Raw genomic sequence first — 12,553 nt, 5'->3', positions numbered from 1 at the left:
AGTTTCAGTACGGCCCAGCTCAGCTGCAGAGCAGCCGCCCCACACTAAGACCCACGTTTTAATATCGCTAGGTGCGGTTCCACGGTCGCCCTCCACGTCATATGTACACACGACAATACAGCGTGATGATGACACATCAAGCGAAAATGAACAGCAACGCCTGGACTTCATGGTCTGTCCACTTGTCGTAAAATCTTTTCGGCCGCTCCATCCGGATTATTGTCGGCCACAAACAATAAGCAAAACAACGTGTTTGCAGTTGCCGGTTTTTAAACATGATGGGTGTATAACAGTGTGGCGGGAAGCGCTAGCGTACTTGACCAATCAGCCGAGTTCCTGCGGTGGAAACGGACGTTTGGTCATCTGTCATGTGAAAACATTGGTTTCCGCACAGTCAGAGAATGAAAAATGTGCGTCCCGGTCACAGCTCAGTGATAAAATCCTAGCGCACCGCAGAGCGTTTCTCCTGGCTGCCGACGGCTCTGAAGGTCAGTCAGTCTCACCGGACAGCAGAAGGGAGGCCGTACCGGCGGCCGTTCCAGAAGTTGCTTGGCTGACTTCACTAACATTCAGCACTGGTGCTGAGAGCGTCAGAGCTGAGAACAGAAACGAGTTCCCATCATGCTTTTCTAGGTAATTTGAGACAGACTGTAAAATTTTGTTATCTTCTGTTGCTCTGTGTTCAATGAGGCAGCTAAAAAAAAAAAAAAAGCACACTGGTTCGACCCGGGGCTCTTCGATTGATGGTGATTTGGATCATAAACATTTAGGGGGCAACCCTATTGTACCCTGAATTCCCATCAGCTATAGTGCACACAGCAGCCTCATTATTTCAAGAGGACCCAGAAGACAACCTGGGCTTGAATAAAACCACCTGACCCCGGTTTTTAATGTGTCAGGTAGTTTGTGGCAATTCGATTAACTTTATTCAAGAAAATGCTCCTCGCAAGCTTGATGTAATCTAATTCAATAAGATAGTTATGGCGACATTGCAAAACAGGGCCACGGCATAAGGTAATAGTGCAGCAGCTGACTTAGATGATATTGTGCTTTGTGGCAGCAAATTCTTAAACTAATTTGCAATTAATTAATTTAAGTTCAGCCAAGTGACACACAGTGTACCTGGCCTCTAGAGGTGTGGGGCCCCGGGGCATGTGCCCACTCTGCCTGTTTGTTGGTTCGGCCTCAGCACCAAGATTTTTAATGTACACCTGCTACAGTCCTGTTTGACAGTCCCTCCATCTCTCTGTCGGCCTCATCCTCCCTCTCCACCTATAACCTTGGTTTCGTCATGTTTTCTATCATTATCCTCTCCCTCCCTCCCTCTCTCTCGGTCTTCCTGTTAGGTTGCCCCCCCCCCCGTTCGCCTCAGTCATTCGTCGGTTCGGAGCGACGATCTGCAGGAATTTGTTCACTCAGACGAAAAGAAGGAACAAGTCATTCATGCAGAGATATTCCCTCTCTCTCTCCTGTTTTTGGAGGGAACACTCTTGTCACTGCTATTGTCTCCGCTGAGCTGTTGTCGTCTGTGTTGTACATTGTTGTAGGGACGTAAAACAAGTCCAGTTGGCTTTGGGGGCAGCCTAGGTCCTGGGAAACGCACACACATACACTCAGTACAGACAGCGCGCAGTCGTAGCTAATTTAACTGTGCTGTTGTTGAGTTTGACGGTTCATTCTTAATGGAAATATTAGTCTGGCAAAAAAAAAAAAAAAAATCCCAATACAAGGACCGCTTACTGTCTTATCTGCCTTATTATGAGGCCTGTTACATCTCGCCTCCTTGTATTGAGAATTTTCACCGTTGTTGATTTGTTTGTCAGTTAGCTTTGTTGGTTACGGTTGTCACGGCTGTAACAGGATGTCGACTTCCTTACAACACCAATAAACGCTGAGAATCATTACTGATGCAAATTTGAAGCTGCTTTCGTAATATGTAAACAGCCACAGTAATAAATAATAAAAATTACAGTAAATAAGTAAATAATTTTTTTATCATATGTAAAACTGGAGAACAGAAGGGTCTGTACACTCAGGTCCAATGCAAGTATTTCATGATAAAGCCAAGTGTTCTGTCACCAGGGCTGTGTAAGAAATCACCATAGCATTCACTGTCCACCATTTTATGAGAGTATCCTTGTTTGAGTGTGAAATGTCAAGTCAAGTCAAGTCAGTGTGTTTGTAGAGCAGATTTAAAAACAACACACGTTGACCAAAGTGCTTTGCAGACAGGTTCAATTACGGGATCATTTGAACGATGATTACAGTCAAATAAAAACACAGACACACAAGAGGATATAGTACAGTCCTCGCAAAGATGTCCACAGTGGAACAAAGAAAGCAGGGTCTGCGGGATGGCTGACAAAACCTATGCAACATGTCACGACTACATCCGTCAGTGGTAAGGACAAAGTGACGAAGACCAAGAGTCTTAAATTTCCAAAACCTCATTTGACTGCTCACTATAGAGTAAACCGTTGTGTGTTACAGAGGGAGTAGTGAATGAGTGAACGAAAAACCTTATCACAGCCTATAAAGACATCAAATAGTAAATGTAGTCAACAGTTGCACTTCCTGAGGTTCACATACAGAGGAAAATTCAGACACAACATGTCCCAGAAACCCGACAATAAACTGATGCTGAAGGCAACCGGCAAACCGGAGTAATATAAACACATATCATAGGTCATAACGGAGAAGGCAATCTCATAAAGTAAATCTCATCCATGATCCAGGATGTAAGGAGCCTGATTTGTGTGTCCAAAAAAAGTTAAGGTCAAGTTTCCATGACAGGTGATCCTCTCCAGAGTGATCGACATTGACACAAAATAATATCGTCATTTAAAAATTGTTGTTACAGGCTTTTCTGAAACACATAAATTAGATGACACTGAACACGCAGGACACAGAAAACAAAGACTGACACATTACACACGCCTTTAAGTGTTGATATCAGAATACAAAAGAAAACACACTGAATTCTGACTGATTTTATAAATTAATATGAGCTTATGCACCTGGTAGTATCCAAATTCAAATCATGAATTCAGATGCTTTTGCAAAGAAGTGGATGTTATGGTCTCAGTATGTGTGTGGGTGACATTCACAGGTTTTTTTTTTTTTTGAAAATTTAAATTGGTAGGATGATGCAGAAAGTGCGTCATGTTATGCAAATGAATCCGTCTATCTCTTATTTTTTTTTAGTTCACAGATGTTACAGTTAGTCACTCTTTCATGGTGCGTGTGTGTGTGTGTGTGTGTGTGTGTGTGTGTGTGTGTGTGTGTGTGTGTGTGTGTGTTTGGTTGGCAGTTGTACCTCTTGCTGCCTGTAGGTGGCGCAGCGTCCCCTGTTTACCTCGTCAGTGATGCTGCTTTTATGGTTGTTTTTATTTATGTTATCGATGCTGCTGCTGCTGTTGTTGTTGTCACTGATGTTGCTGTAGTTACACAACTGTTGGTTGTTGGCCCACTGCTAACAGAGCAGCTGTCCAAACTGATTTGACCCCCTGACTGCACTTCTGCCCCTCGGGGGACTCAGTGTGTGTGTGTGTGTGTGCCTGTGTGTGTGTGTGTGTGTGTGTGTGTGTGTGTGTGTACATTCTGTCCTTTTGAGGACTGAATATTCCCAAGAGGGCGGTGAAATTAGGAAACGAGGACAAAATGAAGGGCTCATTTTAGTGTTTAAAGGTCAGAATCAGAAGTAAAAGGCTGAATGTTGAGGTGAGACACGCAGTGATAGCTTCAGTCACTTTGATGTCTATTTAACGAGCCGCTCAAGATTGTCTTAAAGGAGAGGCTGATGAAAGCGGCGTCCTGACTGCAAAGATGGAGAACAGCATTGCTCAACAGCAATAAAAATAAAGTGATTTATTATATTGTTTTATCTCAAACCCAGTAGCACCTGTTAATGTAATAACTTCTGTCTGAGCCTCGGAGCTCCACTGTTTCCAGAAACTATTAAAACACATCAGTGAGCTGCTATGTTCCTTCATCACCATCCACAAACACACACTGTAGTTTATTTAGACTCAGTCCCACACACACACACACACACACACACCGTCCTGCTACCAGAAATACTCACCACAGCAGCAAATGCGGATGAATCTGCCGCTGAAAATATAAAATAATAATATAAAACTGTTTGTTTTATAAAAGCTACAGAGAGCTGCTTCCAAGATGCCCTAGACAAAAAAAATATAATAATATTTTGTCTTAACTTATTTATTTTAAATCATCAACTTCAGAAAAGAATCAGAAATATGGCTGTGAAATTGTAAGTTTTTGAAAAGCATCCTAGAGAACTTTGTTGGTAGAGGTCGACCAACATGTTTTTTGTTGTTGTTTTTTTTAAGGGCCGATACTGATACTGATTATTAGTAATGTAGGAGACCGGTAACCAATATTTGGAACCGATATACATTTGGAGCGAAAAATGAAAATCTTGGTGACAAACCCCAGCAGAGTGCTTTGTTGAAAAGCCTTTACATGTTTAATTAAAAGAGAACTTTTCTAGATTGTCCTAAAACAAAAAGTGCAGGGAGCTTCCGGCAGCGTTTCTTATACAGGTAACTGAACATTTGAATCAATAAATAAATAAACAAAATAGCTGTATGTATTGTAGACTGCCCTCCCCGGTGTTGGTTGAGAGTCATACTCCCGTACTGCACTTTTAAACCTTTTCTCTAGTGCATCCATCTGCAATGAGGGTTTAGAGAAAGAGAGAGGGAGCTAAAAGTGGGGCGGCAGGCTGACGTATGATTAGCACACGATTATGTTTCATTTATTACAGCAAAACAGCTTTGGGAAGCCAACATGCGATGGGAGGGAACCTGGCATTCAAAACCAGGCTGCTTCATTACTGATAATTATTATGGCTGAATATGTACAATAGCCACAGAGGTGACTACTCAACTCTGACAACTGTACCTGAGCTGTGCAGTCCATGCATGGGTTAACACAGGGCCTCAGGTGCAGGTCCATTACATCTCAAGTCTCCAACCACAATATCCTGCACCTCTGTAGAAGAAGCAGGGTCAGAGGCAGCTTCGGGACACACTTCAGTAACCTCACTAGTAGTGGTGGGTCGGGACTGAGAGCATGTCCGGCCCTGCTAGGTGACGTGTAAGAGATAACGTCATAGCACATCGGTGTTTTTGCTAGTCAGCTGTCAACAAATGAACTTCTGACGTTTGCGCTGGCATTCGAGTTATCTCTACAAGGCTCAACAGTACGACCATCAGCCATCAATACCATGTGAAAACACCGACTCACAGGGGTGAGTGATGTTGCGTTGGCATCACGGTTCCTAAAATAAGTTCCAGTTGCACTGACACCAACGAAGATAAAGTCATCGCGACGTAAATAAACTCTATTATCTCGTTAAGCGGATATCGCTGCAACACATTTCAATATTCAGGCATTTTCAGTGTAACTGAGAAACTGGGAATGCTTGTCGTCATAGAAATAGATGAGATTGGGATGTGAATCAAAAACTTGGGCGATACGTGCTGCATTGCCTTCGACACGCAGCTCCGCTCACTCACCGGAGCTTCTCCGGCCATGCCTGTGGCACAGTAGCCTTCAGTGTTGCTGGGCCAATACTCATGTTGTTTATGTAATTTATATTATTGGCAGTCAGATTTAAACAAAACCAGAAAACCAATTCCAATAATTGTAAAAACGCTGGATATCAGATCCGATAATCAGTTGTCCCCTGTTAGCATTTAATTCACATTTTCTTAAGTTTGTTTCTCTTGTCTGACATTTTTGGGGGGGTCTTTTGTAAAGCACTTTGAGTGTGAAAGCTTTTTTTACTTATTGACATCCTGCCCCCTCTTGCTGATCCTTCTACCCATCTACCCCTCTCCTCTGTTCCCGCTTTATACCTGCCGCCCGCCCCTCTGTCCTTTTCTGTCTCAGGCCGGCTCTGCACACGTTCGTATCCGTCGTGACGCCAATGAGCAGCTGGTCCTGGCTCACGTCACCAACCGGCTGCTGCCGCTCGTCTCCACGCTGACCGTCCAGATCTTTAAAGACGACTGGACCAGACCTCTGCTCACCGGGGCCCTCTCCAACTCCTCCTCCCCCTCCGTTCCCCCTCTGGGTCCTATTGAAGGCTACGCCCCCCTGTCCTCCTCCTCTCTGCCTCCTCTGCTGTTGTCTTCTGGAGGAGAGCTGGACCCGCTGACCTCCACGCCCTCCAAACCCAGCAGCCCTCCTCCAGAGTTCTCCTTCAACACACCGGGGAGGAACGTGCAGCCGGTTGTCCTCCCGGCTCTGGGTCAACACACCCACAGGCCCTACGGAGGCCTGGGACTCGCCTACGGTGCGTCTGCCTACACGGGGATGCTGAATCAGGGCCTGGCGCGGCCCGGCGGCGGCGGGCTGGGACTCGGTGTGCAGGGTCTGGGGTCTGGCTTTGGACTGGGTGTGGGCAGGGGCGGAGTGCCTTCATCTCAGAACTACAGAACTGCCTTCGGGGGGTCCGCGGCCCCGCTCGGGTTTGGAACCGGCGACCCTCTGGCTTCACAGTACAGACAATACCGACCCTGATTGTGCTGAACGGGGCCAGAACTGTTCTGGTCCTTTCGAATACTTGAGCGAAAACGTGGGGTGATTGATTCACGATAGAGGTCCAGTTTCTCCACACTTCACTTCAGATATTTGAAAACTCTGATGAGACTGACGTCCTGCCCCGGCTGGATGGACGACACTACAACATTTCGTCCCAGTGTGACAACAACATGATAACTTTAGAGAACAAAGCTGTTTCCATCACGTTCTGGTGTAAAACCCTGTAGTGTGAGCCTCCCCTGACTTCAGAAGAGAAAGGGAGAGTGTGTCGAGGTATTTATTTGCGAGAAGGGGACCAAGAGGTTGACTGTGATTGGATTTGGTATGTTTGAGTCTGGTTTCCTTTTCAGAATCTTGAGAAACAGCATTTTTATGGGACTGACTGTGAGGTTTGACAGTAAGAAAGCAATGTGCCCACGCATATACTAACTTTTATTTTGTAACGTAAAAGGCTGTGAGCAAACTTTTTTGCGAACATGGTCGAACAACATTCCAGGAGAGAGGAAATAAAGCCTTGAAATAAATCAGAGTCCAGCTTGACATTTAAAATGTCCGGAGTGGTTGACAGTAGAACTATTTTAAACTCCTCAATAACCGACATTACAAGCACACGGTGGCAAGGATGTCAAAGGTCAGAGGTGACAACACATCTTTTTCAAGGAGAAAAAGAAATTGCTTAAGACATTGAATTGGATCAAACTGTTTTATGAATGTGTTCTGGCCGCTTGACCTGGGTTCAGACATGTCGAAAAAAAACAACATGATGGTTTTAATTTGTCAGTAAAAGTCTTTGGTCTGCTCCTGGTTTCTGCCCATAATCCACTGTAAATCTCATGCCAGCCCAGTTCTCTAAAAGTAACGTTTGCTTCTTCCCTACGTGATTGAAATTTGAGAAATCCTAGAAAAAACTTTCCATGTGCTCTACCGGGAGGGAATTTTTCACTTGGATGTTGATGGGTTGATGAGCGATAGGTGTTTTTTTTTTTTTAATTTATATTTTAATCTGAACACGGTTGAGTGTCACAAAACTGTAACTCCTTGTTATTCCTTCTTCCCTCTGGTGCCTCTCTCAGATTTAGAGACTCAAAAAGAACTGATCTTCATCAAAAAGAACTGTTGCATCAGAGCTCAGATGTAAAACATGACGAGTAAACAATATGACGATGTAACGCGCTGCTTTTCCATAACAGAGAACCCTTCATCAATGTGTCAGAGAAATGTTCTCTCAGAGCAGGTGTTGAATTAGTAAACTACAGAGTAGTTTTGTCAGAAAACTCTCAATAGCACTCAGCCCTAATGAGTCAAATTCCATGTGTTTATTTAAAAGGAAAGACTGTATCATGGTTTAATAACAGGTCACGAAAGCTGCTCTCCAGCTTCTTTCTCATCGTGTGTTCTTCTGTTGTATCTCAGCCGAAACCTGTAGGAGGACTTTGCTGAATGGAAACTGAATTAAAAAGAAAAGAAACGTTCCGGTTTTGTACAGTATGCTGTGTTTTGTTATTGGTTTTCTGATGTTGGAAGTCAAAGAATTAAAATACATGCCTCTTAGTTGTCAAGGTGGGAAAACATGGCTGCCTGTGCTGCAAAGTTTAACTGTTAACCGTGTTGTTTTGAATGTTTTCAGTCTTGTAAAAGTAGGTGATTTTGTGGGCTGCCTTTTTCCTTTGACATCAAGTCAGGAACAGGAACAGGACCTGAACTCCTGGGTGCCCACGTTCTGGCTTTCAGGGGAGCTGTAAGTCGGAATGATAAGTTCAGACTTTACTCAGCCTCACCTTTCACAGTGATGATTAAAAAGTGGGAGAAAAGTTGTATTCTTGAGACAAAGCAGTGTTAATATTTGTTTTCAGTCTCTCCTAAGGAAAACCAGTTCTTCAGTTGCCTCTATGTAATCCATTTGCTTCTGCAGGCGTCACTGTAGATCTACATCAGTGTGCGATGAGGCTTTCTGCTCCTGCAGCGTTTCCTCGCTCCCCCGAGGCATCGTGGGAGGCCGCCTCTCCCCATCGTATCCTGATGTGAACTGGTGACCTTCTGACCTCACGTCATCCGTTGTAAAGACGACACTCCCATCTCCATTCACAGAGCTGTAGGCAGGTAAGTACATCGACTCAGGTACTGTATGAAAGGGTCGAATACCAGGAACTGAGCTCCCACTATTTCCTTTGAATTTGTACCACAACCTGCTCGCGTTTCCTTTGAAGAATACCTGCGGGAACCTGAGATATCCGACGCGTTTGCGCCCGTGTGTTCCCACACTGAAGAATGTTGTGTGCACTGAAACACAAAGACGACATCTCCAAAGCTGCAGGTTTCCTCCAGCTCGGCCATGCGGCCAAATAATATTTTAGATTAAAAGAACAGGATGCACCAAAAGCAGTGCAGGTGGTTCAACAAGTAGCTTATTCAGACATGCACACCTCCATCCCCGTACCAGAGCTGGGGGGCTGATTGCAAGGCAGCATTCAACAGGTGCAGCGTCACGTAAGGTCACATGACTATTACAAGTTCAAGTCCCAAGAACAATGATCATGTTTCTCAACCCACCAAACAAACAGCCTGAAATGGGTTTTCCTCTTTTGCCAATGAGGCAACATGAACTTTGGGCAAGAACTGCAAAGTTGGTCAGACGCTCGCATATAATATGAGACATGTATAAGACACTAAAACTGGTCAGAGGATGCAGTGAAAATCAAATTATTCTGTGGGTTAACGTTTTGTTTTTCCGACTCATCTGAGCTTAAACACTAAAACAACTTACAGCCTATGTAAAGCTTCCGGAGCAACCGGATGTGAAAGCCTGTCTGTGTAAATGCTGAACAGTGAAATCAATGGTAGATTTCCCACAGGGAAGCCGACAATACAATGACAAATGTTACATACTGAGGGACCACTGGTAACTTCAATATAAAAAGCACAACCCACCGTGGGTGCACATGAACGGTACAAAGTAAGCAAGAAACGAGATGAATAAATAAATACTCTCTGTACAATTTGACAGCAGAAAATTCACACTAAGACACAAAGTGACACTGCGACAAGAAAAAAGTGTTGAAAAATCTAAGTAAGTGGAATCATTTGCAAAACCTGATTATGTAAATGCATAAAGACACATAACAGGGTTACTACAGTAACACAGAACAAAAATATAAAGTGGCAAGTATTCAGGAACTGCTATGTCACCCCAGCTAGTCTTACTAAATTAAATGTCTAAATGACAGACAGTAGGTGTGTGTTGTAGCAGATGAGAACTTTTTTTTTCTGTTTTAAATCTAATTTCCTTTTAAGGCAAAAAAAAAAATCATTGGAATTTTTAAAATCCCTTGAAAACCTTCAAAACCTACTTTATAAGTGACGTGTCGAGGTTCTTGTACTTTAGTTATTTCGTAGTTTTGATAGACTAATACTATTTACTCCGTTTATCTGATGGCTGGAGTTAACGGCTACTACGTAGATTTACATTAGATTTTACACTGAAAACATGAGATAAGCTCATAGAATAGAAATGATGAAAAAGAGTTTATTTAGATATCACTTATAAAATCAGCAAATGAGGTGCTTTATAAAACATATGTACACACGTACAGACCGTGACAAATTAAAGGAAGAACCTGAATAAACGAGAGGAGAAACACAGTGGATGCAGATGCTTCCGTGCGGGTTCCCTACATGGGACAATTACACAGCTAACATCCCATCATGCTCTGTGGCTTGTTTAAAATGCTGAGCAGGACCAGTAGATTCTGATTGAGTATCAAGAGGAAAAGATCTTAGTGACTTTGAAAGAGGGTTCATTGTTGGGGCACAGATGGCAGGAGCTTTCAAAATAGGAAGAGTGACTAAAGTGACATTTGCATTTAGATCTATGGGGGAGACGTCAGTAAATAGGGTCGGAAACTGTGGCCGACAGCGCACATTCGATGACCGTGACGCTGGTGCGTTAGCGCGATACGTCCTGTTTTGCCGTCCTCAGGTGACTGAGAACGGCAAAGCAGGACGTGATCAGACTGCGTCAGCAACAGCGGTCCGTGGACAGTTACATAGAGGGGGATGTTATAGTAGGGCTGCAGAGCATAAAGCCCCCTTTACAAAGATGAATGCACATTTGAGAGTTCAGTGGCGCAGAAACCACAGGCAGTGGTCTGCAGCGACATGATCGGATGAGTCATCCTCCACCATACTCTCCACAAGTGGGCGGGTGCATGTGTAATGTGTGACCTGTCCCCTCGGAGGGAAGGGTCCCTGCAAATCAACACAAAGTTCAATGTAGTGGAGTAAAAAGTGCAGTATTCCCCATTGAAATGTAATGAGGCTGAGGTATAAAACAGCATAGAGGGGAAATACTCCAGTGCCTCATATTTGTACTTAAGTGCAGTACTTGAGTCAATGTTCTTTCCACCACTGGGTGTAGGTACGTTTACCCGAGTAAAGGGTTTGAGTACATCTTCTGTTGACGGAGAGAAAACGCAGTTTAACCAAAGAGTTGAAAAAGGAAGCGCGTCAGGCCTTGGCCCCGAGATGTTCATTTGAACGACTCTTTTGGCAAACGGCACAAACCCAACAGCGTCCCTTCCCTCGTGTAATATTTCAGCCACATGTTGTCCTGCTTGCATAATAATGTATGACACACTTTAGCAACTTTGCAGCGTCTGGTCATTATTTTGTCCCCTGCAATCATGTTATTCCTTTGGCCCGCGTTTCGCCGCCCTCGCATCCTCATCAGCCCAGAAAATATTCAAATGAAAGAGCGGCGCTGCGGGCCGCTGTGTGAGGAAGAGGTGAGGAGACAGCTTTGGGTCCGGCAGAGTCGCAACGTGTTAGGAGGCCAACAGACTCCTGACCCTGTTACCGAGGGACCCGCCCGGTCTCCAAAAAACCACTAATAGGCCCAAGTTCCCCTTTTTTCCGGACCAGTACTCATTGATCACTGGGTTTGTTTAAAATCCAACGAGGGGGAGAAGATTAGGCGCGTGTCCCACTCAGGGAAACTCACAGTTTTCCCAGGAGTTTAGTCGGTTAACGAGGTGGATGTTCATGGGCTTCGTTCCAAAATGTGATAAAGATGCAGCGACGAAGGAAGTGCCAAACATTACTAGACGCTCACTGAAAACCCACTTGAACTCCTGCACCTTCTCCAGAAGAAAGTAAAAGCTTCCCTGTGGAGTTGTCTTATAAGTGATGTTCACATTGCACATTTGTCACAAAAACAGATCCTTTGTATCCTTGAGCTTTAAAAAAACACAATGAATGCTTTTACTTAGTCATAAAACATGTGCCTTTTTTAAAATTTGAGTTTAAAGATTTATTATTGACCTTAGAAATGACAAGGTCCCACTTAGTGGATATTTTCTCAAGGGTTCAGTCACAACTCGTGACCTTCGTACGTGGATGCTCAGTTGTCATGGATACGGGAAAAGTGGATCTTGTGCAAAGAATTTTCTGTCAGATTTTTTAATATTTTAAACCTGCATTGTGTAAATCCATGTTCACATTAGCTTGCAGCAATTCTGTGTGCCTTGGTGTTTTACCACCAACAACTGTTGATGTGCCAGTTGATGGTTCGGACCTCTTAGGTCCCTAGAAGGGAAATCTTAATGTTACGGCATACAGTAATATTTTAGAGAACAGTGTTCTTCCAACTTTGTGTCAGCAGTTTGTGTTTGTCCCTTTGTGCCTCTGTGCACAAAGCGCGCTCCATAAAGAAATGGTTTTTCCCAGTTTGGTGTGGAAGAACCGGACTGGCCTGCGAGGCACCCTGACCTCAGCCCCATCCAACACCTTTTGGATGAACGCGAACTCTGAGTTTGAGCCCGGCCTTAACGAAACCGACTGTAAAACGGAACATTAATGCCCATGCTTTTAGAAAGACAAGTTCACCTTTTGCATATGGCTGGAATGTTTGAATGTCCACATACTTTTGGCCCTGTAGAGTATTTCCCTAATGAAACTGGTTTAATGTCAATAGCACCGGGAC

The 12,553-nt window shown here is 44.0% G+C and overlaps 1 protein-coding gene across 1 annotated transcript in view; it reads left to right on the top strand.

Moving 5' to 3' along the window:
- The window catches only part of slc30a6 (solute carrier family 30 member 6), a 76,052-nt gene extending 67,689 nt beyond the window's left edge, over positions 1-8,363 (top strand). The window contains exon 15 of the mRNA XM_040139637.1: positions 5,923-8,363. Coding sequence (XP_039995571.1) covers positions 5,923-6,555 — 633 coding nt within the window. The 3' untranslated portion in view covers positions 6,556-8,363. The remainder of the gene's footprint in view (positions 1-5,922) is intronic.
- Positions 8,364-12,553: the final 4,190 nt, after the last annotated feature.

The sequence above is a fragment of the Xiphias gladius genome, chromosome 11 (genome assembly GCF_016859285.1).
Source record: "Xiphias gladius isolate SHS-SW01 ecotype Sanya breed wild chromosome 11, ASM1685928v1, whole genome shotgun sequence".
Taxonomy (NCBI): domain Eukaryota; kingdom Metazoa; phylum Chordata; class Actinopteri; order Istiophoriformes; family Xiphiidae; genus Xiphias; species Xiphias gladius.
The sequence above is the reverse complement of the archived record's forward strand: the minus strand, read 5'-3'. Positions and strand labels throughout refer to the sequence as shown.